We start from the raw sequence: 24461 nt of genomic DNA on the forward strand, positions 1-24461 counted from the left end.
TATTCACACATGCACTAAGTTTCTGGTTAATACAATTTTAGCATGAATAATAAACATTTATCATGATATAAGGAAATATAAATAACAGCTTTATTATTGCCTCTAGGGCATATTTCCTTTAGTGGGTGGGGAGGAGAGGCAGCTAGAGGCGTCCTAGGGTTGGCCGCCGCCCCCTAGGGGCCTTGCCTTGCCCTGCGCCCCCCTTTCCATGTATGCATGAAGGGGAAGGAAAGAGGGGTGAGGGAAGGAAGTGGGAATCCTAATCCACACTTTCCTTCCCCTTCCCCCCTTTCCTTCTCCTCCTCCTATAGCCTTATAGGGTGCAACCCCTTGTGGGCTGGTGTGTTCCTTCACAAGGCCCATATGGCCCATAGGATTGCCGGGGGTACCCGAAACACCTTCCGATGACCTGATACCCTCCGGAACATTTCTGTGTCCGAATACCATCGTCCTATATATCAATCTTTACCTCTCGACTATTTCGAGACTCCTCGTCATGTCCGTGATCTCATCTGGGACTCCAAACAACATTTAGTGACCAAATCACATAACTCATATAATACTAAATCGTCACCGAACGTTAAGCATGCGGACCCTACAGGTTCGAGAACTATGTAGACATGACCAAGACACCTCTCTGGTCAATAACCAATAGTGGAACCTGGATGCTCATATTGGCTCCTACATATTGTACGAAGATCTTTATCGGTCGAATCGTTATGACAAGATACGTTATTCACTTTGTCATCGGTATGTTACTTGCCCGAGATTCGATCGTCGGTATCTTCATACCTAGTTCAATCTCATAACCGACAAGTCTCTTTACTTGCTCCGTAATACATCATCCCGTAACTAACTTATTATTCACATTGCTTGCAAGGCTTCTTATGATGTGTATTACCGAGAGGGCCCAGAGATACCTCTCCGATACTCGGAGTGGCAAATCCTAATCTCGATCTATGCCAACCCAACAAACACCTTCAGAGATACCTGTAGAGCATCTTTATAATCACTCAATTACGTTGTGACGTTTGATAGCACATAAGGCATTCCTCCGGTATCCAGGAGTTGCATAATCTCATAGTCGAATGAATATGTATTTGACATGAAGAAAGCAATAGCAATAAAAATGAATGATCAACATGCTAAGCTAACGGGTGGGTCTTGTCCATCACATCATTCTCCTAATGATGTGATCCCGTTCATCAAATGACAACACATGTCTATGGTTAGGAAACTTAACCATCTTTGATTAACAAGCTAGTCTAGTAGAGGCTTATTAGGGACACAGTGTTTTGTCTATGTATTCACAAATGTATCAAGTTTTTGGTTAATACAATTCTAGTATGAATAATAAAAATTTATCATGATATAAGGAAATATAAAATAACGACTTTATTATTACCTCTAGGGCATATTTCCTTCACTAGGTCGACCTGATCGCCCTTAGGGCCTCGAGGTACACCGTCCTGCAATAAGAAGAACGAACGAAGAACGAGGAAGAAGAAAACAAGGGGGAGATAACAGTAAAGATAAAAGTTTTAGATTGATTTGTCGATTGTGTGTTGTTCAATCAGCCGTCACCTCTTATCTACTTACAAGGTAGTTGGACTTCCCGTACAAGAAAAGGGCTCCAAATCTCGCACAAATCCTTACAATATTAACAGAACTCGGATTAGTTATGTCTGAGACAACAGTTTGATTTTTTGTGTTTCATGGGCCAAATACAAGCGCCCAAAAGAATAGTTACCTGTTTCAACGAGACGAACAACTTTCGTGTTAAACGCTTTTCTATTTGACGCCATCTTGAAGCAGTTTTGGGCTGTTTTCTAAGGTCTACAACAGGAAAATCGTTCGGGTGTCCGGACTCCAATCCGGATGATTGCCCGGATCATCCGGGACCTATCCCAGATCATCGGTTTTGGCTTCAACTTTCTGCTGCCTTCCTGGATGATAGCCAATACGTCCGGGACATTCATCCGGCCATCGGTTGGATGATCTGGCTCCCCACCCGGATGAGCCGGCCATGTACTGCAGCATCGCACAGTTTTGGTTGCAACTTCCGCATACGATCTTGGATTAAGACAATTTTTATATCAAAATCATCTGTTTCAGCGAGACGAAGAACTTTCATGTTGACATTTTTTTCATCTGAGGCAATCTTAATTTTGTTTCATGACGTTCTTTAATCTGATGTCAACTTTTTTTACACGAGCATCTTTAAGATTGACATAACTTTTGCATCTGAGCTCCGTCTTGGACAATCTCTATATCTATTTCAATCGGCTTGAAGAGAGCCATCCAATGGTGACATTAAATCATAAATTTTACCACATCTTGCTACAGCGTCAAGTCGCTCTTGCAATCATGCCATTTTCGAGCGTCAATAGTCGCAACGGGAGATATCCTCCTAGTCGTTGTCATAATCGGCTTGTAGGCCGGGGTGGCGGGCATCGTCCTCGAGCCGGGGAGGACCTCATCCACGACGGAGAGCCCGAACAGGAATGCCATCTGTGCCTCCAAGAGCTCCAGCACACTACAACGCCCATACAACCCCCCCAGCACGCATTTGCACCGCCTTCGCCTCTCCCTCCCCCCATCAATCATCGGCGATGGCGCTGAGCACAACCTTTGCTACCATCATGCACTCTTGCCGCCAACGCCACGTCTTCGGCGATGCTACCACTAGGACGGCGTCCGGATCTAGTCGGCCTGAGCGCCATCTCGAGTCCCATTCTGCCTCACCAGGCACCAAGCAATCTGAGGGAAAGATCGCCGGGAACTGGCCTGGATCCGTTCACCGAGTTGTGCCCGCCGCTCCATCTCGTCGGCAAATCGCCGAGCGGAGTTTGGGTTGGTTGACTCGGGAGGATTGAGGGGAATGAGAGAATGGGTGATGTGAGTGGGAACTGATGGTTGTCGACGAGGGGAAGGAAAAAAATCTATTCATTCAGTTCCCACCTCCCATCGAATGGCCCCAGGAGCTGACGTGGAGCTAGCTTCGTGTTAAGATCCGTGCTGAAAATCCAACGGGAGTCAATGCATTCAGCAGGAACCCTAAAAAATCTGATGTTCGGTGGTTATCTTTTTCGTTTTTCTTGGTGCGAGGAAGAAACTCAGGGGAGAGGAGGCGTGCGATAGGTGGGGGCGACAGCGGGGTGCCGTGACATTCTGCGTGGGGAAGAGAAACAGGAACCCAAGTCACGTGGGATGACGCGCGCTGCACGAACGACATGATTGGGGTGCGAGACCAGGTGCTCTTGGAGACGTGGTTTTCTTTTTCAGACGTGCGCTTTTCCACTAAGGGTCGGTTTTTTTAGGCGGCTTAAAAAATAAGTTTCCTCTTCCCAATTTAAAAAATAAACTGCTCCTAATTTTGTTGAGACTTCTAAATCAGTTCTCTCATAACTTTATCTTAAAAAAAAGTTCTCTCATAACTAGTTTAGAAGTCTCAACGAGTAAGAGAGGCGGCTTATTGAGAAAGCTAGGAAGGAGATGGCTTATTTTTTTTAAGCTGGCAAAAAAACTGGCCCCCTACGGGCATCCGTCCAAGGGCCCTAACAAGCACTGTTTGCTCGCTAAACGTGTCCGTGTTTCTTCTGAATGATCAGGAACAGCCGACATCAAATCCATTTAATTAGTCAGCAGTGCTATTAAGGTTGGAAAAAGCGGTAGGCGTAAGCGAGGCGGTTGGCCTTCACCTAGTGCCTAGGCGGTGCTTAGGCGCCCTAGGTGCGTCCTAGATGGTAATATAATTTTTACTATCAGGTGTATCTGCGGTCATTATATGTGTATTATATTAACATAAATAATCTGCTACCCATGGTGGTAGCTACGCACGGCCCCAATTTTTACCTCTAATTATTTTGATAAATTATTTTGGACTATGAAAATAACTCTATAACAAAAATATTATGACTTTGAACCAGCTAGACTCGCAAACAGACAATTATGCCAAAAAGACAAGCAAAAAGACCGAGAGGAGTGAGAAAAGGCCCTTTCTACACAACGAAAGGGCACTTGTGTCAACGGGGTAATAAAAAAGACAAGGAGAAGTAAGAAAAAGTCATTTATATACAACAAAAATGCATTTGTGCCAATGCCATAATAAACCCGACACCACATATATATAAAAAGACACTTATGCCAAAGGGCGTTGTAGCTGCCACCATGCATGCGTAGCTACCACCATGCATAGGAAATCGCCTCTCAGTATATTAATTCAGGACATATAAATAAGTTAACTACAATCTACCGCCACTAAAATATGACATGTTTGGCATATCAGTGCAATATGGCATGCTTTCTCACTTTGGTAGAAATTGTTTTGCTTGCCCTGCCTAGACTTCCGCTTATGCCCTAGGCGACGCGTTAGGCCATCGCCTAGCGCCTAAGTGGGCATCTCCAATAGTTTGTATGTTAGTTTGTTGGTAAAGTATGTCATGTCATCAACCAACACCTTAACATACAACAACTTCAATGGGTTGTATCTAGTTTGTCCAGTAAGATGGAAGATAATAAATAAGGTGCTCTCTCATTCTACATTGGAGATTGTTTAAGAGATGTTGGTTCATGTACATACAACCTTCCTCTCTTTCCTCATTTATTATATGCCACATCATCAAAAATTCTATGTGGCAAAGTCTACCAACAACTATTTTATAACCATTGAAGATGGCCTAAGCGCCTCCTAGGCACTGCCTTTTCCAATAAAAAGTGCTATATACACGACACAATGCACACGATTCATGCACGATACTTAAATCCAGCCGGACATGCACATGATTGAGAAGGGCACCAGCGGCTGGATTAGCACGTCGTGCATAGATCGGGCAGCACTGTCGTCTGAGTAGCAGTTTCGTTAATTGGTTCAGGTTTCAATCCCCGGTACAAAATCAAAGTATATACATGGATAGTTCCGTGTTGTGTTATGTATACGTACTCTCGCGTAAGCAGCTGTGTTGTTGCACCCGCAGGGCTATACCCGAAGGATACACACGATCGACACATGAATTAATCACCACACACCTGCAGATGCTACTGCGTACAGTACATACCAACGATCGAGCAAAGTAATCTGCTCAGAACATGAAGAACTGGTGCTTGTCCTTGCCACTTCTCCGGCCCCCGCGCGAGGACGACACCGTCGCCGACGAGGACGAGGGCCCGCCGCCGTAGCCGGGGATGCCGCGGAAGCCGATGTTCTCGACCGCGCCGACGGTGTTGAAGAACATGCGCTTGTTGAGCTCCTCCACCAGCGTCCGGTGCAGCAGCTGGCTCCGCACGTCCACCATCGACCGGTTCCTCGTCATGCGGCCCTGCTGCCTCCGCGGCCGCCCCTCGTCGCCGCCGGCGTCGGGGCTCCCGCGGTGGTGCCGCGGCCGGCCGGCGCGCGACGACGACGACACGTCGTGTCCTGCTGTGCCGCCGTCTCCTGGGCCGAATCTGGTGGCCTTCACCTGGCCCGTCTTGGAGACGCCAGGCTTCTCTTCGGGCTGGGCCTCTTCGGAGGAGTAGTGCAGCGCAGAGCGCGTGGAGCTCGTCTCGTCGTCGTCGCTGCTCACAGCGTAATCTAAACCAACCACAAGAGGACACGTGTCATGGCTCAACGAAGGACATCAAAACGACAACAAAATTGCAACTAGTCAAAGATAGGGAAATATGTGCTCCATTATGCTGTCCTTTCGTCTTCATCAAGGATGACATGACTATGATATATCCCATTTCCATATGCTGGGACGTGACATAAAATATGTGCTTTTTATCATGTCAAATGGAATGCTAGCAAATGAGCATATGTAGACAGCGACAACCGCGTGATGAGTATATGCATGCCAACACCACATGCAATGGCCACAGTCGCGGATGCATAGACATAGCCCATAGGTACATAATTTTCAATATGTCTTGGACACTGATAGGGTCTTTGATATGCATGCTAATCATCTGCCTGGTAAAAGCGTGTTACTGAAAAAATATGAATTTTAGATTACGGAAAAATCGTTACAGACCTAATCGGTACTGTTTTACTTTATTATTAAGCTACATGAATGTTTTTGTATCTATTAGTTGCCACAAGTTTCACTCCACACTTCCTAAAAAGTGTAACATGTAGTTTCAAAAAAAAAATGTAAGCATGTAAGAGCACGCGCAATGCTTGGTCCTTATGTAGACGCTTGCAGTAGAAAAATGTATCAAAACTTCAAATTTTCATGTTAGTGCCCTCTCTTTCAACGCGAGCAGCTAATATAGGTAATACATGCACTAATAAACTCCAGAACCTGTGGTCATGACCCCTAAGTATTTTACCTCCTAATGCAAAGGAAAAAGGCTAAAGATGGACTCCATCTTTTGTGATGATGCCACACCAATCGCAGAATTTCTTGACACAATTGTTGATTGGCTGGGAATTCTATCGTAGCGCCTTCTGCTAGCCCTATGCGTTGGGCATTCCCTAATAAAGGTTTAGTGGAGTCGTCACATCATACTTACTTCCTCTTTTTTCTAAGCAGATCTAAGCAGAATATAGAAAGATCAAATTTGCATTATGGTTGTCATTTCTTAAAACTTCTCCACTGTGTGCCTTGATCGCTTCTTAAATCTAAACGAATTTTTCAGTCCATTGTATCATCATCTAACTATCATCCACAACACACAAATATAACATGACTCGAGATTGCATTAATATTTCACCTTTGTGCTTAATACTTGTGTGCAATCTAATTTAGAATTCATAATGTGTGATCTTGGATTACTTAATACAAGAAATTTAGGTAATAAAGAATCCACAAACCCGTACTTTCTAGTATGTAACTATGTTAATATATTGTAGCAACTAAAATTGTACTTCAGATTTATATTGTAAAACTATATCTATGACAAATGCAACAATACTAGTTTCACATAACCAATGTAGTAATATACCAAATGTGCCATGTGCCATGAGTCTTCTAACTACTGATCAGATCAAGTAAAGTAGCATTGCGATGCTGACATATGATCACAAGTCAAAAAGACTGGAGTTAAAATTACGCACCTTGGAACCAGCCACCGTGGCCGCCACCTGATGTTGTCGGCCCTGTGCCACAATGAGACCCGTTTGAAGAGGTCGGGGAAGAGGAGAGGTAGTAGAAAGGAGGCTGCTCCTCATTGTCGTCATTATCGGCGTACGTGTAGTACTCCTGCTGATCATCACAGCCGCCGCCGACCCAGTCCGGTACCAGCCTCATGATCTCCTGCTCGATCATGGCGGCGATCTCTGAGGGGTCCCGGTCGGTGATGTCCAGCTCCTTCACCATCTCCCTCGCCACCTCCGTCGCCGTGTCGCCGGCGATGTCGAACGGGAAGTAGATGTTCCTCGAATGGCCTGATCACATGAACAATTAACCTTGTCACCTTGTCAGGTCAAGACTTCCATGTACGTACGTACTTGCATGGGAAATGTTGCAACGGCTGAACGTGTACCTGCTTCGTCGACGATCTGGACTTTGAGGAAGATGGTGTCGTCGTCGGTGTTGAGCTTGCCGGTGATGGTCATGTCAGTCCTTGCTGCCACCGGCTCTGCCTCCTCCGGATTATCGTTACGGTCACCGGAGGTGGGCAAGGCAGGCAGCAATGGCGGCGGTGACAGAGTCATGGTGGTGTCCTGCGTGGAGAGGAAAGGGTCGAGCAGGAGCTCCTGGGCGGAGGGGCGGTGGGAGGCGGGGACGAGGCACCTGCCGATGAACCTGCGCGCGTCGGCGTCGTCGACCCGGTAGAAGGCGTCAGGCAGCTTGCCGGAGGTGACCTTCTTGTAGATCTGCGCGGGGTTGGAGCACTCGGCGTAGGGGTACTCGACGGTGAGCATCTCGAGCATGCACATGCCGAAGGAGTAGACGTCGACGAGCTCGTCGTAGTCCTCGTCGTACATCTCGGGCGCCATGAACTCGGGCGTGCCGATGACGCTGTGCGCGGCCTGGGCGCCGCGGAGCACGGCGGCGAGGCCGAGGTCGCCGATCTTGACGGTGCCCTGGTGGCCGTTGACGAACACGTTGTCGCACTTGAGGTCGCGGTGGATGACGGGGGGGTCGTGGGCGTGGAGGTAGGCGAGGCCCCGGAGGATCTGGCGCGCCCAGCCGCGGACGGCGCGGAGGCTGACGCGCGGGTACCGGAGGCGGTACGCGCGGAGGGTGCCGGAGGAGAAGAGCTCGGTGATGAAGTTGAAAGTGCGGCGTGGGGCGCCACCGGCGCAGCCGCCGCGCGGGGACGGGGAGGAGACGGAGACCCACGAGGCGTGGAAGGCGATGATGGCGTCGTGGCGGAGCGTGCTGAGGAGGTGGACCTCGGAGTACATGCGCTGCAGCGCGTCGGGGGTGCGGAGGACGTCGGCGAGGTTGGCCTGGTTCCACGCCACCTCCACGCCGCGCACCTCGTCGAACCCCCTGTACACCGACTTCATCGCCCCCTTGCCCAGGAGCTCGTCGAACTGCATGCATGCATCACATTTCCAACACAGATCAAGCTTCACATCCATCAGCCCCAAGAACAACACTCATAAATCAAAATAAATGTACTAAAGTCGTACGAAAGGTGCGGCAAGTAATATGAATCGGAGGGTGTAATATTATCCGTGTGTGTTCTCAGGTATAAATTACATTCGCAATTCAAATTAGAATTCACACTGCTGGTTGCACATAATATGACCATTAGTGCTCCGTTATGCCAATTTCATGTTAACAAGGAAATAGAATTAAAAGAAAAACCAGTGCGTGCACTAACAATACAACTAGTGTACACAACTGTGGAGAGAGCACTGAGAGGACAAACATGAGTGACCGCTACAACTTCATCCACTGAGAAATAAAGGTGAAGGATATCTTTGGGGGATACTGACAGGGCATATTATCTCGTTGAAGCTTTCAAAGCATCTCATTATTGGCATATTGACACATGGAACAATCCTCGCCACCAATCCATCACTCGGCAACCAGACCCAACTTAGCCCTAACCTAACTAGGGATCTCCAGCAAACACCAACTCTTGCCTGATATAATTGGATTAACTGGAAGAGAACTCACAATGGAATTCTCACCTTCTAAAACTAATGGTCCACCTTGTTCAACTATATGACCGGTATAGAAATCTGTTGATGATGTACTTGAAATCAACAATTTTTATGATTGTTTGCCTGTAATAGGATATACTCGTCCCGTCCCGAAATTAGTGTCGTTGATTTAGTACAAAGTTAGGACGAAGAGAGTACTATATACTACAAATCCCGTGAGCAAATGATTTAGTACTCCCTCCGTTTCTTTTTAATCTGCATATGAGATTTGGTCAAAGTCAAACTTAGTAAAGTTTGACCAACTTTATAGAAAAAAAATACCAACATCTACAACACTAAAGCTATATGTTATGAAAATTAATTTCATGATGCATCTAAAAATATTGATTTCATATTGTGAATCTTGATATATTTTTTTATAAACTTAGTCAAAGTTAATAAAATTTGACTTTGACCAAATCTTATATGCAGACTAAAAAAAACGGAGGAAGTAAGTAAAACTAGTAAGCCTAGTTCTATTTGCATATACAGTATTTAATTAGTATTCTTTTTTGCGGGGGTATTATATTAGTATTCAACTGGCTAGTTCATACGAATGATTTCAGGCCTGCTACCGCACAAAGATAAATTGGCTGTAAACATCTTGTACGTAGTCGCCAACGGGTAGCTGAAATTCATCAATCAATCTTGCATATACTCCAATTGATAACTACTTAGTTTGCCAATTGGTGGACATGTACGTACGTAGTTAGCCACTGAATAGCACACGTAGTTTGACTGTAAACAAATACGTATAGAAGATGTGCAGCTAAGCTAGCTAGCCCTAGCAAGGCAACAAGAGCCAAATGGACATGTAAAGAAAAGAAAAAGGCACAATAATTGTGGCCTTGTTTAGGGTAGCTCCCAAGTGCACATCAACACGGAATCCATCCTTGATAATTGAGCTAAACATTTGAAAGCCCACAATCATATTCAGTTCATGGTATAGTTGTAAGCATGTTTGACTCGAACCTAATCTAATCTAATCACAAGAACATGTTCCTAACAAACAGAAGAAGAAAAAAAAAACTAAGAACTTGAAGCTTGAGAAATTGAATGTAAGCAATCTGCTAATTGGTTATTATGACTGATTTAGGTTGCGCGATAAACTTAGCTGAAGCGATGAGGCAGAAGAGATGGAGAGCTTACCCGGCCGTAGCGACCAGTGGGGTCGGTCTCGACGTATCCATTGTCGTTGTTCCTCGCCGCCGGTGGCATCTCCGGCCGCCGCGGGCTCGACATGGCTTGACTACTGCTGCTCTACTAGCTTAGTACTAGGCTCGCTGCGGCTGTGTGGATGGATCAGTAGGTGATCCTGCTGGCGGCTAGCTTGCCGTCGTGATAGGTGAAGAAGACGCCAGAGAGGAGGCGCGAGTCGTCGATCCGCCGCAGCATGATCCACGCCGCCGCAGACGACGACGAGGTGGAGGACGCCCCCGCAGCCGCAGCGTCGTCCAACCACGACCGCGGGCTGCTCATCTGACGCCGACAAGGACGGGGCGGTAGTAATAGGAGGTGGCAGGTTGAGTGCTGGAATTGGATGCCTCCGATCGCGCACGCGCCGGATCAATCATGCACGCATGTCATGTCATGTCAGGTCCAGAATAATCGTCATGGCAGGCAGGCAGGCAGGAGGAAGAAGAAAAGGCGGAATTTTTCTGGCCTGTGGTCCGGACACTGCCAGAGAAGGAAGATTGTTTGGGGCTACAAGGATCTGAACCTGAAGAATCCATGCCTTGAAAGCTCCATCTGTGGACAGATGACAGATGCAATTCGGAACTTTGGTGATGATGAGGACGAGACGGATAGCGGAGGATCGTAGAACGGTTTGGAGGCTTGTGAATGGGATGATTCCCTCGTGGATATATATGCTTCTGTTACTCTGCTTTTGGAGGGCGCTGGGGATTGTAGTCGTTGCTTCGTAGTAGTAGAGATAAATCTGGTGTGGGTAGGTACCCCCTCCGTTTCAAATTACTCGTTACAAAATGAATATATCTAGATGTATTTTAGTTTTAGATACATTCATTTCTGCGACGAGTAATTTAGAACGGAGGATTCAGGCTCAAATGGACAAAATGTGTCCGTCTTCCTCTCCTTGTGTACTTTCTCTGTTCCTATAATACGAACTATATATGAATATATATATACATATTTTAAAGATCTGTCTAAAGCACTAGTTATTGCACATCTAAATAATTCAACTAAACTAGAAAGAAAAAAAATGCTTGCATAAATCTTAGTGTAAAATCAATGATGTAGGATTTATACGTGCAATAAGCACGTCTAGATGTGCTTCTTTTTTTTTTTGCGCAGACGTCTAGATGTGCTTTAGCAAAACTAATATTCAAAAGTATAGATTCACTTATTTTTGTCCCGTGTGTAGTCCATATTGAAATCCCTAAAAGAGCCTATATTTAGAAATGAAGAAAGTGGAATATATGTCTACATGGTTCTTAGTTGACTTTTACATGAATTATTACTGTATGAAAGTTTGGCATATTCCCTGTTTGGTTCCATTTTGGGATGGAGAGAACTAGCACGACATGTAAACCTCTTCCCTGGCATGTAAACAAAGGAAAACTCTATTATTAACGATTTGACCCGGACCAAACTTAGCTTTATTGCGCTGGTAGGATCTTTGAGTTTGCGGGATTATTCGTTTAGACCAATAAACTATTTGTCAGACCAATACTAGACCATTTGCTTTTCCTCTCTCATTATTTCAGGATTCTAAAGAGTCATTTTCTTGCACAACATCCCAAACCTGGGCCTGAAGACGCTTTCTCCACTCCTCCTACGACAGCGACCTACTCAACTGAATGCTTAAGGGTGATCACCTTCCGACTACGTGTTAGGTTATACATAATCTAATTAGGATAAGCTACCACGAATAACATAAGCTAAGGGCCTGTTTGGTTCCAAATAAGTCACCAACTTATAAGTCGAAAAGTGAAAAAAGTGACTTATTTTGCCAAACAGACCCGACTTATAAGTCACCCCAACTTATAAGTCATAAGTTGCTCCACCCCAACTTAAAACTTATAAGTCATCCCTTTTTGCGTGGGTCCCACCACCTACATGATGTTGATTGGTGTGGAAAGGTGACTTATAAGTTAGGTGACAACCAAACAGGCGTGACTTATAAGTCACTAGTTTTAAGTCACCTGACTTATAAGTCGGGTGACTTATTGAAACCAAACAGGTCCTAAACTTGGCTATGTCGTAGTAGCAAATTAAGTGTACTCCATTAGACACAAACATCTCTTTGACGTTCGAGTGTTCGACATACGAGTAGTTTCTTTTCCTAATGCAATTTTTCGCGCATTTGGGAGAAGGTGCAACTTGTGTTCTTACACTGGTGCTTGGTTTTTGACCATTCGAACTATCGAAGAGGTTATGTGAGGAGCCAAGTTTCGTCTACTTACATAGGATAGTAAAACCAAATTGGGACTTCTGCTTGCGTCAATCAAACTGAGCTCTAGAGAGAGAAAAAGCTTTGAAAGGATGGACTCTAATAATTGAGCTACCAAACTTTATTCTACTCCCTCTGCCCTAAAATATAAGAACGTTTTTAACACTACACTAGTGTCAAAAATATTTTTATATTATGGGACGGAGGGAGTACATGTAAGTACTTCACCCACCAAAAGAGCATATAAAAAGGGGCATAATTGGGAGTTCAAAACAGCCAGAATTCAAGGTACGATCGCATCATTCTGCAAAAATAATTGTCATCCGCATGGAAATACATATTAAAAATAACATTATTGAGAGAAAGATAGTGGTTTTATTTTTGACCAACTACCCGACTGAACATATCGTTGCATCCTATCCAAACATGTCACTAGACAACATGACTCGGATTCTTCTAGTTGCATTTTGACTTTACGCTTGAAAGCGACATGATATCACCACACATTTCTGCCCTACACACTCGTTTCTATGCAAAATCACAAGCAAATCATACTCAACATCATACCACCTTTCCCAGCATGAAACAGAGCTAACAGTAGAGCATAATGATGTTACAAATCTAAAATAATTAACAACAATGACAAGGCAAGGCACAACACGAGCAAAATTTCTTTCCATGTATTAACTGCAACTCCAAAATCTCACATATGCAACGCCTATCATTTCTAGGCAGCTAATGTTACTTCAGGCAAGGGGTCTTTCAGTTGCAAGTCAAGACCCAGACAGATTAACACTACAAGAGCGAGCTCCCGGGCAATCCTCGAATGCTCACAAGGTAAAAACGGAATGTCTAAACTATCTCTTTTTCTCTCCTTTTTCTATCCATCTTTGCATCCTGTTCCCCACTCAAGGGGAACGCCAAAACTTTAAAGAAAGCGAAAGGAAATATAAATTTTTGCCCCCAAGTATCTACAGTTCTACATGGCACAAAATGTCCTGTTTTCCAGGAGGGGTAGGGGCTGAAACTTCAGTTACTGCAGGGCAAGCTTGCATTTGTCGCCGCCGCATAAGGTGAATCTGACGACTGGAGAACCAAGTTAGGATGTACATGACGATGCTTGACTAGAAGAGAAACCCTCTGCTATGGCTGCACCGAGTGTGCGCCACATATCAGTATCTTCCGGTTGAATCAGAAAAAACAACAGCTTTGCTATGTGGTAAGCCATATATGGCGTCAACTGGATAGTGGTGGGAAATCACCATTGTCCTTGAGATGATATGGCTTAGTATTCCTGCAAATTGTGTAGTGTAGGATTATTAAGAATTGTAAATGTTGAAAACACATAATAAATGAGTGAAGTCACACAGTGAATGTGGTAAAACCAGAGAAAAGGAATGCATTTTCAAGCTGAACAGATGTGATCCAAGGTTAACACTAACAAAATGGACGGTTTCCATATTACTCCCTCCGTCCCAAAATAAGTGACTCAGCTTTGTACTAGCTATTTTGGGACGGAGGGAGTACAAATTAGTGTTCTAGTGTGGTTTTCACGTGGCCGTATCAATATTTTTTGCTGAAGCTAAAACCTAACACTGACCTTAATTTCTGTTTAAGAAACTAATAATTGTGGTGTGCCTCAATAGTCATTGCTGTAAAATAGTAAAGAAATAGGGATTAGCTACACGTCCCTCTATGAAACAGTTGACGTTATTGCTTTTAATTACTAAAAGGATGCATCTTACTTACCTCATAACATTAGATCTATAACCCGTTCCAGGATTTTGTCCAGGAGAGTTCGATCTCAGGGTTGAAGAAGGTTTAGTGTCAGAAGCAGAATATGGTCTGTTAGCTTGATTTTGGGAAGCACTCCTAACTTCCATGTGCAATGCCCCCAAGGTCCCAAACTCAAGTTTACTGTCATGTGGATGAATAAAGCCCCTTCCATGAATATTATCCTGTGTAGAATGGGGTGATGGAGTTGGTATCTTCAACGGAGAGGGAATTCCTTTATCATTTGCAACAGGAACATAAATCGGAAATGGTGGCTGTTGCCTCAATTCCTCAGAACGTGTCATATCTGCAGGCATGTCCACCCTACCATAACGGTGATGCTTTTGATAATTATTTCGAGGGAAATAATTCTTTCTTTCCCCTCGTCCAGTGGGTGGTGCCTCCATGCACAAATTCTACAATATCCATCAAGCCAGACAACTCAGATAAAAAACAAGATAGAGCGGCACAAACGGCACAAATACAGTGCCTAGCCTTGAGAAAGTAAAACTGTTCTGTAACAGAAACATAAAACTAAGAGGGATATGTTCATGAATATGTATTTACAAGAGATATGGTAGCTCCAGTATCACTTTAATTCAAGCACAGGAGCATTAGTAGATTATTCTTGCAAGCATTTACATGCATGATACATGGAATAAAAAGGCATTTGGGTTAATACAAAATTCAGTTTATTCGAAATGCATTTTCAAGTTGTACAAGCAGAATAATGGACAAAAAAAGGGAACATACTGGGTCGGGGAAGTAGGTGACTGCTCCATGAGGTTGCATAGGATCCTCAGTGCGATAAAACGGCTTTAAGAAGAAGTAGCTAGGTGAATAAGGACCAGGGGCCATTCTGTTTGCACTGGGATATCCATAAGCATTTTTTCTGTTATGACCATTCAGTGAGTGTTTGTTCTGATATTGTACAGGTGGTGGGGCAAGCATTGGATAGTAAATTGGATGAACTGGATAGTCTTGATGGCAACTCTGTGAATAGAGGAGATTGTTAAAATTTGTTCTGTAGTCCCCTGTGAGATCTGATAAATTGTCAATGGTGGCACACCGATCACCATCCACCTCTTTGTACACCTTTGTTGACATCCCATTGCTCACACTAACTAAAGAACTAGTTACAAGATGTGAAGCAGATTTCATTTCCTGGTGCTCACCGCTAGAGCTATGTTCCTCCTGCTTCAGAGACCCATGATTATCTGAAATGTTGATACTACTGAGCTGATAAGATAGATCCTCACAGGGATTACTGTGTAAAGGTGGATAACCCTTGTTGTCTCTTTCAATGTTCAAGTTCACTGCAGTGCCTTGCACATCTGGGCGTACCCTGCCGAGGTTTCTCTTCAGTGTGCTCCTGAAGAACTGATTGACTTCATCCACAATAGAATTGGCAGGAACTTGAAGGATCTTTCCGAGCTTCCGGGCACCAAGATCAAAAGCACTGCGTATTCTGTAAAAGTTACCTGGGCATTCAGTAGTCGAGTTAGGCCCAGGAAATAAAATCAAACTAAGGACTATGTCCATGAAGCGGTTTAGTGCACATAAGAAGAAAGTTACGTGTGTTGATCAAAACAAGACCACAAGTACACACACAACAGACAGCCATTCAACAGCACATTTGCAAGTGAGCTTAGTGGAACTGCATGATTAAATGGCAAAGAGTTTCCTTGTACACAAACCTTAAAATGAAATCCTCTAGCCGATAGAAGCCAATTGCATGCAACAGCAAGCAGTGGGAAAAGCAAGACAGTCAAAACAGCACTAGTTGCAGTAAATCAGTTAGTAGTGAACTATAAGAGGAATTCGCTCGGAAAAGGTCAATGAAGGAACAGAAAATTGGGACAGGCACATATTAACCATAGAACTCTGGACGTGGGAAGCCCATTTCGGCCAGTCATTATGCAAACTAAACTATCTGTGATGCAAGTACATAAATTAGGGGCAAAGAAGTCAAGCAACACTTTTCTTTGAGTGGCAGTGTCAACAATGAAAATATGACATGAATATGAAATCAAGAACAATTTCACATCACAACAAGCAAGTTAGCACATCAGCTTTTCCTAAATTCCCTATAGTTGTGACATAGTTAAAAGCATAATCATCCTTTGTACCACCAAAATAAATGATCTAGAGGCAGAAAACAGACCTTTGCTGACACTGCGCCCAAGATTGTTACTCTGCTTCAATGGATCCACTATGTTGAGAAATTTTCGAGGGAACGGGCGTGTATTTCTCTCATTGTTCCTAGGGGGGGCAGTAAACATTTGAGCACATTCTCTTAGAAACTTCTCCCGCTCAAGAAAACAATCATCATGAATGCCTGGTGAGTCGGCTGTGCAAGAAAAGCTATGTGATTAGCAATTATAACACAAAACATTCAATCATACACAAAGATCAGGCTGTGTACACTTACTAACTAGCTCAGGTAGGGAAGACAAGGAAATAGGACCATGTAAGCTTATAGCCCTATTATCCCAGTCAAACTTGCTATAATAGTCCAGAAACCTATAGAGTACCTGCGGAAGAGCAGATAGTGATGTCACCCTTGTGAGTGTGTGCATCCTAAAGGAGCTTAGAAATGTGACAAACACAATCTTTACAAATGTGGCACACAAAAATTAAGTCAGAACTTACAGCTAATGGACCATCCAAAGACTCATGGAAGAGATGGAAGATATATAGCACTAATGTCTCCAAGGCATAGGTAGAAATTAGACCATGGTGGGCTCCAAGGATGCGGCTTTCATAATAACACCAGGCTTTTATAAGCACTATACTTCTCTTGAAAAGGTGGGTTTTTTCAAATCTTTGATCCACCTACAAAATAAGGTGGTTACAAATATGTCTGGTAACGAGCAGACTGATAACAAGGAAGTTTTTTTCCCAGGTCCTACCTCAGAAGGAAGGGAAAGGGAATGATAGATGATAGATCTGCAGTTTCAAGAAAGCAACCAAGTAACTTGTGGCAACTTTGAAATATTACCTGCTCTAGAAAACAAAGCGTATATAGTCCACCAATCTGATTAAATGAGATGTCGACAACAATATCTTGGACAAAGCATTTGACTAGCTTGACCTGACATCAGAAAGGCACATCAGTTGAAACATCCTGATGATAAAATACTAACAATATGCGGCAACATGTACAACAACAAAATGTGTTCATAACAATGACATGAGATAAGACCGCTGATATGATTCTCCATTATCTCTTAATTAGGTTCCATTTGTTAGGCAAGTTAGGCCCAGGAACGAGATTAGTTGTGTAAGTTGACTATATAGTCTACTCTGGCCAATAGTATGAATAAAGTATGCAAAGATTAATTTAGTATCTCATCCCAGTTCTATCCTCGTTCCGCTACCCAATCAGGGGGCTATTTGGCATCACGGCTAGTCAACCCAGAAGACCATCTCCCACAGCTACCCGCTCCAGGTCAATCCACCGCCAAGCATCCCACCACACGACATGATCACAGTAAACAATTCCTTTTTATCAATATGAATGATATATAAGATAATGACATTCTCATTGGTTTCATATGAAAAGATGAATACTTCTGTTGTTCTTCCCCCAATTTATGGTAGGACAAGAATGATATCAACAGTTTGGTTAAATCACAGGAATGTCATTACCCAGCCTTATATAACATACTTCAAAATGAGCATTCATAAGAAGATGGCAGCTACTATGTGAATAGACAATTAGTACCCCAAAAAAGAAAACTAAAACAGAGAGCAATTCGAAGGCGCACCTCAGCATTTATATACTGGACATCTTTGATTTCAAATTCAGCATCTTTGCGCCGCTCTTCTGATTCCAGAATGGCACGTACCTCATTTGCCAGGCTTTCATCAGAACATGTATAACCGAAAGCAGCCAAGTCAATATCTCCATCAGGAAGATATGTTTTCAGTGGAACGGATCCAAATGGAAAGACCTGGTTTGAAAAAGGGAAAAGGGTTAATTCTGTACTTCTATAGGCTGTCGAATTATTCAAGATAACCATTAAAAAAATATCAATCTCAGTACAGGAATAAAAGCACAAGCAATAATTCTTTTCCAACTTTGGTACACAATTACAAACAAAAAATTGTGATTTCATGGTTTTTCTCTAATGCCATCTCCAGAAGTGACAGTATTATTACCATTTCAACATGTGAAATAGTATGAAGCGTAAAGCATATTGAGCATACCAAGCAAAGTGCCATCACATTTCACTGATTTCCATGCAGAACTTCAATTATCCCTACGCGCCAAGTAGACTATTTATAGCAAGTTCTAACTACATTAGCCAGATATCCCAGGGAACAATGATCCAAGACACCTAACTAACTAATTGTGTAACGAACATGTACATAACCCTTCCTCGGATACAATTAACTATATGCAGAAACATGGTTTTATTGCACGCACAAATATAGTAAGATAAGGGCATTTATCCAAAAGGATCATACTAACACGAACAAGATATGGAGGCCCAAAATGGTCACTAAGTTAATTTATACCCAATCCTCCGACCCAAGACTGACAAGTCATTGATCAATCTGCACTTGTCGTAAATAGATAGTAAAGCAATATGATGAGGGAACTCGAGTGCATGCCCGACAAGGGGCAATGAAACATTCATGGCCAATAAAAACTCGACATATAAATAATGTCAGGATTCCAAATATAGCAACAAGTATATCTCTTTGATGGCATTGGCAGCGCTAGCACGATCACACTGGAGCCAGAGTACACCTAAAACGAAACCGGAAGCATGGTAACCATGAAATGAGTAGTAGCAATATGCATCACAGGTTATCCTGGCAACAATTCCATGACCTAAAGGATAAATCAGAACCGTACGGAATCCTCCTAAAGGGCTCCCGGGCATATAACAGGGATGACAATCAAAGTTGTCACGCTGCGAATAGATTCGCAACTACACACCTGCGCGCCTTGCACATGTCCGTCATGCGCAAAGCAAAGGAATTGTAGGGTTTGTTGTGCAGCGGGACAGTAAGGAAAGCATATCGAGTAAAAATTGGAGCATGCGGGAAATGGAGTAACTGGTACCGAGCAGCCGACGGAACACTTGACGAGGCGTTGGATGTAGTCGACAACGGCCGCACGGCGCCCCTCCGAGGCGACGGTTGGCTGGATCCGGCACATGACACCGAGCGCGGCGGCCTCGAAAGGCGCCCATGCGTCCGGGGAGATAGAGGAGGGGTCCGGGTTCGCCAGCGCATGCTCGACCTCGGGCACGAGCGCCACCGAGCACTCGTCGATGCCGACCATGGACGCTGGAAGCCCCCTGCACACGACTTCGCCGGAGGAGCGAAGCGAGCGCCGCTGGAGAAGAAAACGGAAGCTTGGGGCGACGAGGGAGAACCGCTGGAGACGGCGAGGGAAGGACAGCCCCGACAAGCAACTTAAAGTGGATGCTAGGGTTCGACAGAGGTGATCGTCGACGAGGGTGCAGTCGCGATCTGCGCGCCGCCGGCGAGGGGAGGGGATAGGGAGAACCGGGGTAGAGGGAAAACAAAATTAGGGATTTCTATATCATTTTTATATGTGAAGGAAAACAAAGGTCAGCCTTTTTTTCCTCCCTCCCTGCCTCCTCACACATCTTCCCTCACGATGTCCTCTTCCCCCTCTTCTTTCGGCGAGTGTGCTTTGAGCTCTCGTTGCATCATCGAAAGACCTTGTTGAGGTTTAGTTTAGGGTTTATGACACAACCTTCCAAGGGCACGAACCGCAGTCTCGCTCTTTCAAATCTTTATTGCGCGCGAAGCCTTGCCCTAGGTCGTTATTGTCCCTGATGATTCTGTGGCGCTGGGGCAATGTCAAGGGAGTGGCGAGGGCGGTGATCGGTAACAGCAAGGGCAGGTGGATTAATGAAGGAATCTTTCCATATGGAACCGATGACACACGCTACATGATTCAATGTCTACAAGGTAGGGGAGAGAGGGGGAGAAATCGGGTCTTATAAAGTACTAGGTACAAAAAGGGAAAGAGTGAAAAGAAGGCGCGAAGTAGGTAACCGCTCACATGCCTCGCGCCCGGATGGACCTAGATGCAACGAAGAGCGTGGTCACTTTTCTTTGCCAACCATCATCGGACCACCATCATGCTAGCCAAGGTGAGTGTATCGTGGTGGTGCGGCTGAGCAGCAGCATAGTGAAGAAAAGAGCGCATCCGCAAGAAAGCAGCGACAGAAGGAGGAAGAAGAAGTGAGGACGCAAGAGCGTAACCTCTCCCCCTCTCGGCCCATTCCCCTTTATAGGTGGACAAGAGGCGATACGGCAGTAGGCAATCCCCATCATGTGGCAGGCAAATCCCCTTGTATCCCAGTATTGCCTGCGGGAATTGAGAGGCCCGCCATTATTGCTCGCGGGAATCAAGGCACACGCCTTCGGGCGATGGGATGTGGCCTAGGTGGGCCTGTGCCCACTCCTACATGTCACTTTGACCGGCAGGTTAGATTTGACACGCAGTCCGACTTGACTAGCTGAAGAGGCCGGTCTGGTCTTACTGACAAGACTGAACTAGCAAATTTGACAAGTGTTGCGCGGGAATTCGGCCCGTGAAGGTCGGTTGTGCTAGGAATTTCTCTTTGTGTGGGTTGGCTATCTTCGTCAACAATTCAAGACCGAAGTGGTTCATCTGACTTCAAAATCAGTACGTACATAGGAGGTCGGTGACGAACAATTGTTGTTGAGGGAGCTTCGAAGAACCAGTTTCAACCTCAGCATGCGAAAAGGCGATGTTGCGGTTTGGTACTGGTCGGGATGCTGCCAAGCTTGAAGATTAGTCCAGGGACTACTGGCAGTGTTAGTGAAAGTGCAGAAAAGCGCAGATCCCTCGGTAGGGTAGCGAGCGTAACCGAAAGTACAAGAGGGGTGTTCGCACGGGGAGTTGGCCCAGGTTGAGGCCCTCATGGTGAGGTAATATCCTTCGTCCTGCTTTGTTTTCTATCGATGTGGGAGCACCTTGTGCAAGGGGGTATAAGAGGATGATGAATATGTCTACTGATGACCCACAAGTATGGGGGATCACAACGGTCTTCAAGGGTAGTATTTCACCCAAAATTATTGATTTGACACAAGGGGAGTGATGTCTACTACACAACCTTCTTCTTGTAGACGTTGTTGGGCCTCTAAGTGCAGAGGTTTGTAGGACAATAGCAAATTTCCCTCAAGTGGATGACCTAAGGTTTATCAATCCGTAGGAGGCGTAGGATGAAGATGGTCTCTCTCAAGCAACCCTGCAACCAAATAACAAAGAGTCTCTTGTGTCCCCAACACACCCAATACAATGATAAATTGTATATGTGCACTAGTTCAGTGAAGAGATGGTGATACAAGTGGTATATGGATGGTAGATAAAGGTTTTTGTAATCTGAAAATATAAAAACAGCAAGGTAACTAATGATAAAAGTGAGCGTAAACGGTATTGCAATGCGTTGAAACAAGGCCTAGGGTTCACTGGTGCAAGTTCTCTCAACAATAATAACATAATTGGATCATATAACTATCCCTCGACATGCAACAAAGAGTAACTCCAAAGTCACTAATAGCGGAAAACAAACGAAGAGATTATGGTAGGGTACGAAACCACCTCAAAGTTATTCTTTCCAATCAATATGTTGGGCTATTCCTATAAGTGTCACAAACAGCCCTAGAGTTCGTACTAGAATAACACATTAAGACACAAATCAACCAAAACCCTAATATCACCTAGATACTCCAATGTCACCTAAAGTATCCGTGGGTATGATTATACAATATGCATCACACAATCTCAGATTCATCTATTCAACCAACACATAGAACCTCAAAGAGTGCCCCAAAGTTTCTACCGGAGAGTCAAGACGAAAATGTGTGCCAACCCCTATGCATAGATTCCCAAGGTCACGGAACCCGCAAGTTGGTCACCAAAACATACATCAAGTGGATCATAGAATACCCCATTGTCACCACAGGTATCCCACGCAAGACATACATCAAGTGTTCTCAAATCCTTAAAGACTCAATCCGATAAGATAACTTCAAAGGAAAAACTCAGTCCATTACAAGAGAGTAGATGGGGGAGAAACATCATAAGATCCAACTATAATAGCAAAGCTCGCGATACATCAAGATCGTATCACCTCAAGAACACGAGAGAGAGAGAGAGAGAGAGAGATCAAACACATAGCTACTGGTACATACCCTCAGCCCCGAGGGTGAACTACTCCCTCCTCATCATGGAGAGCGCCGGAATGATGAAGATGGCCACCGGTGAGGGTTCCCCCCCTCCGGCAGGGTGCCGGAACGAGTTTAGATTGGTTTTCGGTGGCTACGGAGGCTTCTGGCGACGGAACTCCCGATCTATTGTGCTCCCCGAAGTTTTTAGGGTATATGGGTATATATGGGAGGAAGAGGTACATCGGTGCACCTCCGGCCTGTCCACGAGGCAGGGGGCGCGCCCCCACCCTCGTGGGCAGCCCGGGACTCTCATGGTCCATCTCCGATACTCCGTGGGCTTCTTCTGGTCCAAAAATAAGTCCCGTGAAGTTTTAGGTCAATTGGACTCCATTTGATTTTCCTTTTCTGCGATACTCTAAAACAAGGAAAAAACAGAAACTGGCACTGGGCTCTGGGTTAATAGGTTAGTCCCAAAAATCATATAAAATAGCATGTAAATGCATGTAAAACATCCAAGGTTGATAATATAATAGCATGGAACAATCAAAAATTATAGATATGTTGGAGACGTATCAGCATCCCCAAGCTTAATTCCTGCTCGTCCTCGAGTAGGTAAATGATAAAAACAGAACTTTTGATGTGGAATGCTACCTAACATATTTCTCTAAGTAATACTTCTTTATTGTGGCAAGAATATTCAGATCCATAAGATTCAAGACAAAAGTTTAATATTGACATAGAAATAATAATACTTCAAGTATACTAACTAAGCAATTATGTCTTCTCAAAATAACATGGCCAAAGAAAGTTATCCCTACAAAATCATATAGTCTGGCTATGCTCCATCTTCACCACACAACATATTTAAATCATGCACAACCCCGATGACAAGCCAAGCAATTGTTTCATACTTTTGATGTTCTCAAACTTTTTCAATCTTCACACGATACATGAGCGTGAGCCATGGACATAGCACTATAGGTGGAATAGAATGGTGGTTGTGGAGAAGACAAAAAGGAGAAGATAGTCTCACATCAACTAGGCGTATCAACGGGCTATGGAGATACCCATCAATAGATATCAATGTGAGTGAGTAGGGATTGCCATGCAACGGATGCACTAGAGCTATAAGTGTATGAAAGCTCAACAAAAGAAACTAGTGGGTGTGCATCCAACTTGCTTGCTCATGAAGACCTAGGGCATTTTGAGGAAGCCCATCATTGAAATATACAAGCCAAGTTCTATAATGTAAAATTCCCACTAGTATATGAAAGTGACAACATAGGAGATTCTCTATCATGAAGATCATGGTGCTACTTTGAAGCACAAGTGTGGTAAAAGGATAGTAGCATTGCCCCTTCTCTCTTTTTCTCTCATTTTTTATTTATTTATTTTATTTTATTATTTGGGCCTTTTCTCTCTCTTTTTTGGCCTCTTTTTTCTCTCTTTTTTTATTTTTCGTCCGGAGTCTCATCCCAACTTGTGGGGGAATCATAGTCTCCATCATCCTTTCCTCATTGGGACAATGCTCTAATAATGATGATCATCACACTTTTATTTACTTACAACTCAAGAATTACAACTCGATACTTAGAACAAAATATGACCCTATATGAATGCCTCCGGCGGTGTACCGGGATATGCAATGAATCAAGAGTGACATGTATGGAAGAATTATGGACGGTGGCTTTGCCACAAATATGATGTCAACTACATGATCATGCAAAGCAATATGACAATGATGGAGCGTGTCATAATAAGCGGAACGGTGGAAAGTTGCATGGCAATATATCTCCGAATGGCTATGGAAACGCCATAATAGGTAGGTGTGGTAGCTGTTTTGAGGAAGATATATCGTGGGTTTAAGGTACCGGCGAAAGTTGCACAGTACTAGAGAGGCTAGCAATGGTGGAAGGGTGAGAGTGTGTATAATCCATGGACTCAACATTAGTCATAAAGAACTCACATACTTATTGCAAAAATCTATTAGTTATCGAAACAAAG

The 24461-nt window shown here is 44.2% G+C and overlaps 2 protein-coding genes across 3 annotated transcripts; both read right to left on the reverse strand.

Annotated features, from left to right (window-relative positions):
- Positions 1–4856: 4856 nt before the first annotated feature.
- Positions 4857–10920, reverse strand: WNK5 (WNK family serine/threonine-protein kinase 5). Its single transcript, XM_048673535.2, has 4 exons — positions 10232–10920; positions 7465–8464; positions 7037–7366; positions 4857–5572 (listed from the first exon to the last, which is right to left on the reverse strand). The coding sequence occupies exons 1-4, from the start codon at positions 10322–10324 to the stop codon at positions 5082–5084; spliced, it is 1914 nt and encodes a 637-aa protein (XP_048529492.1). The 5' UTR covers positions 10325–10920; the 3' UTR covers positions 4857–5081.
- A 2234-nt stretch (positions 10921–13154) lies between these two features.
- Positions 13155–19822, reverse strand: LOC125508751 (uncharacterized). Of its 2 annotated transcripts, XM_048673537.2 has the most exons (10): positions 19345–19822; positions 18038–18223; positions 17269–17361; positions 16920–17102; positions 16699–16801; positions 16432–16617; positions 15021–15748; positions 14244–14683; positions 14095–14146; positions 13155–13788 (listed from the first exon to the last, which is right to left on the reverse strand). In XM_048673537.2, the coding sequence occupies exons 1-9, from the start codon at positions 19564–19566 to the stop codon at positions 14134–14136; spliced, it is 2154 nt and encodes a 717-aa protein (XP_048529494.1). In that variant the 5' UTR covers positions 19567–19822; the 3' UTR covers positions 13155–13788; positions 14095–14133. The 2 variants fall into 2 exon arrangements, with proteins under 2 accessions (XP_048529494.1, XP_048529493.1); XM_048673536.2 differs by lacking the exon at positions 14095–14146 and having other exon boundaries at positions 19345–19821.
- Positions 19823–24461: the final 4639 nt, after the last annotated feature.

Source organism: Triticum urartu, chromosome 5A (genome assembly GCF_056163025.1).
Source record: "Triticum urartu cultivar PI428250 chromosome 5A, HENAU_Tu73, whole genome shotgun sequence".
NCBI classification, from domain to species: domain Eukaryota; kingdom Viridiplantae; phylum Streptophyta; class Magnoliopsida; order Poales; family Poaceae; genus Triticum; species Triticum urartu.

What these genes read in the sequence shown, in the direction of transcription:
- WNK5 (XM_048673535.2), bottom strand. Translation starts at nt 10,324, where the DNA reads ATGTCGAGCCCGCGGCGGCCGGAGATGCCACCGGCGGCGAGGAACAAC. An exon ending in CCACTGGTCGCTACGGCCGG is followed by an intron (nt 8,465 to 10,231) that starts GTAAGCTCTCCA and finishes GCATGCATGCAG; the next exon opens with TTCGACGAGCTCCTGGGCAA. An exon ending in CCAGATCGTCGACGAAGCAG is followed by an intron (nt 7,367 to 7,464) that starts GTACACGTTCAG and finishes TCATGTGATCAG; the next exon opens with GCCATTCGAGGAACATCTAC.
- LOC125508751 (XM_048673536.2), bottom strand. Translation starts at nt 19,566, where the DNA reads ATGGTCGGCATCGACGAGTGCTCGGTGGCGCTCGTGCCCGAGGTCGAG. An exon ending in AGTGTTCCGTCGGCTGCTCG is followed by an intron (nt 18,224 to 19,344) that starts GTACCAGTTACT and finishes TTTTCAAACCAG; the next exon opens with GTCTTTCCATTTGGATCCGT. An exon ending in TATAGATCTAATGTTATGAG is followed by an intron (nt 13,789 to 14,243) that starts GTAAGTAAGATG and finishes CACAATTTGCAG; the next exon opens with GAATACTAAGCCATATCATC.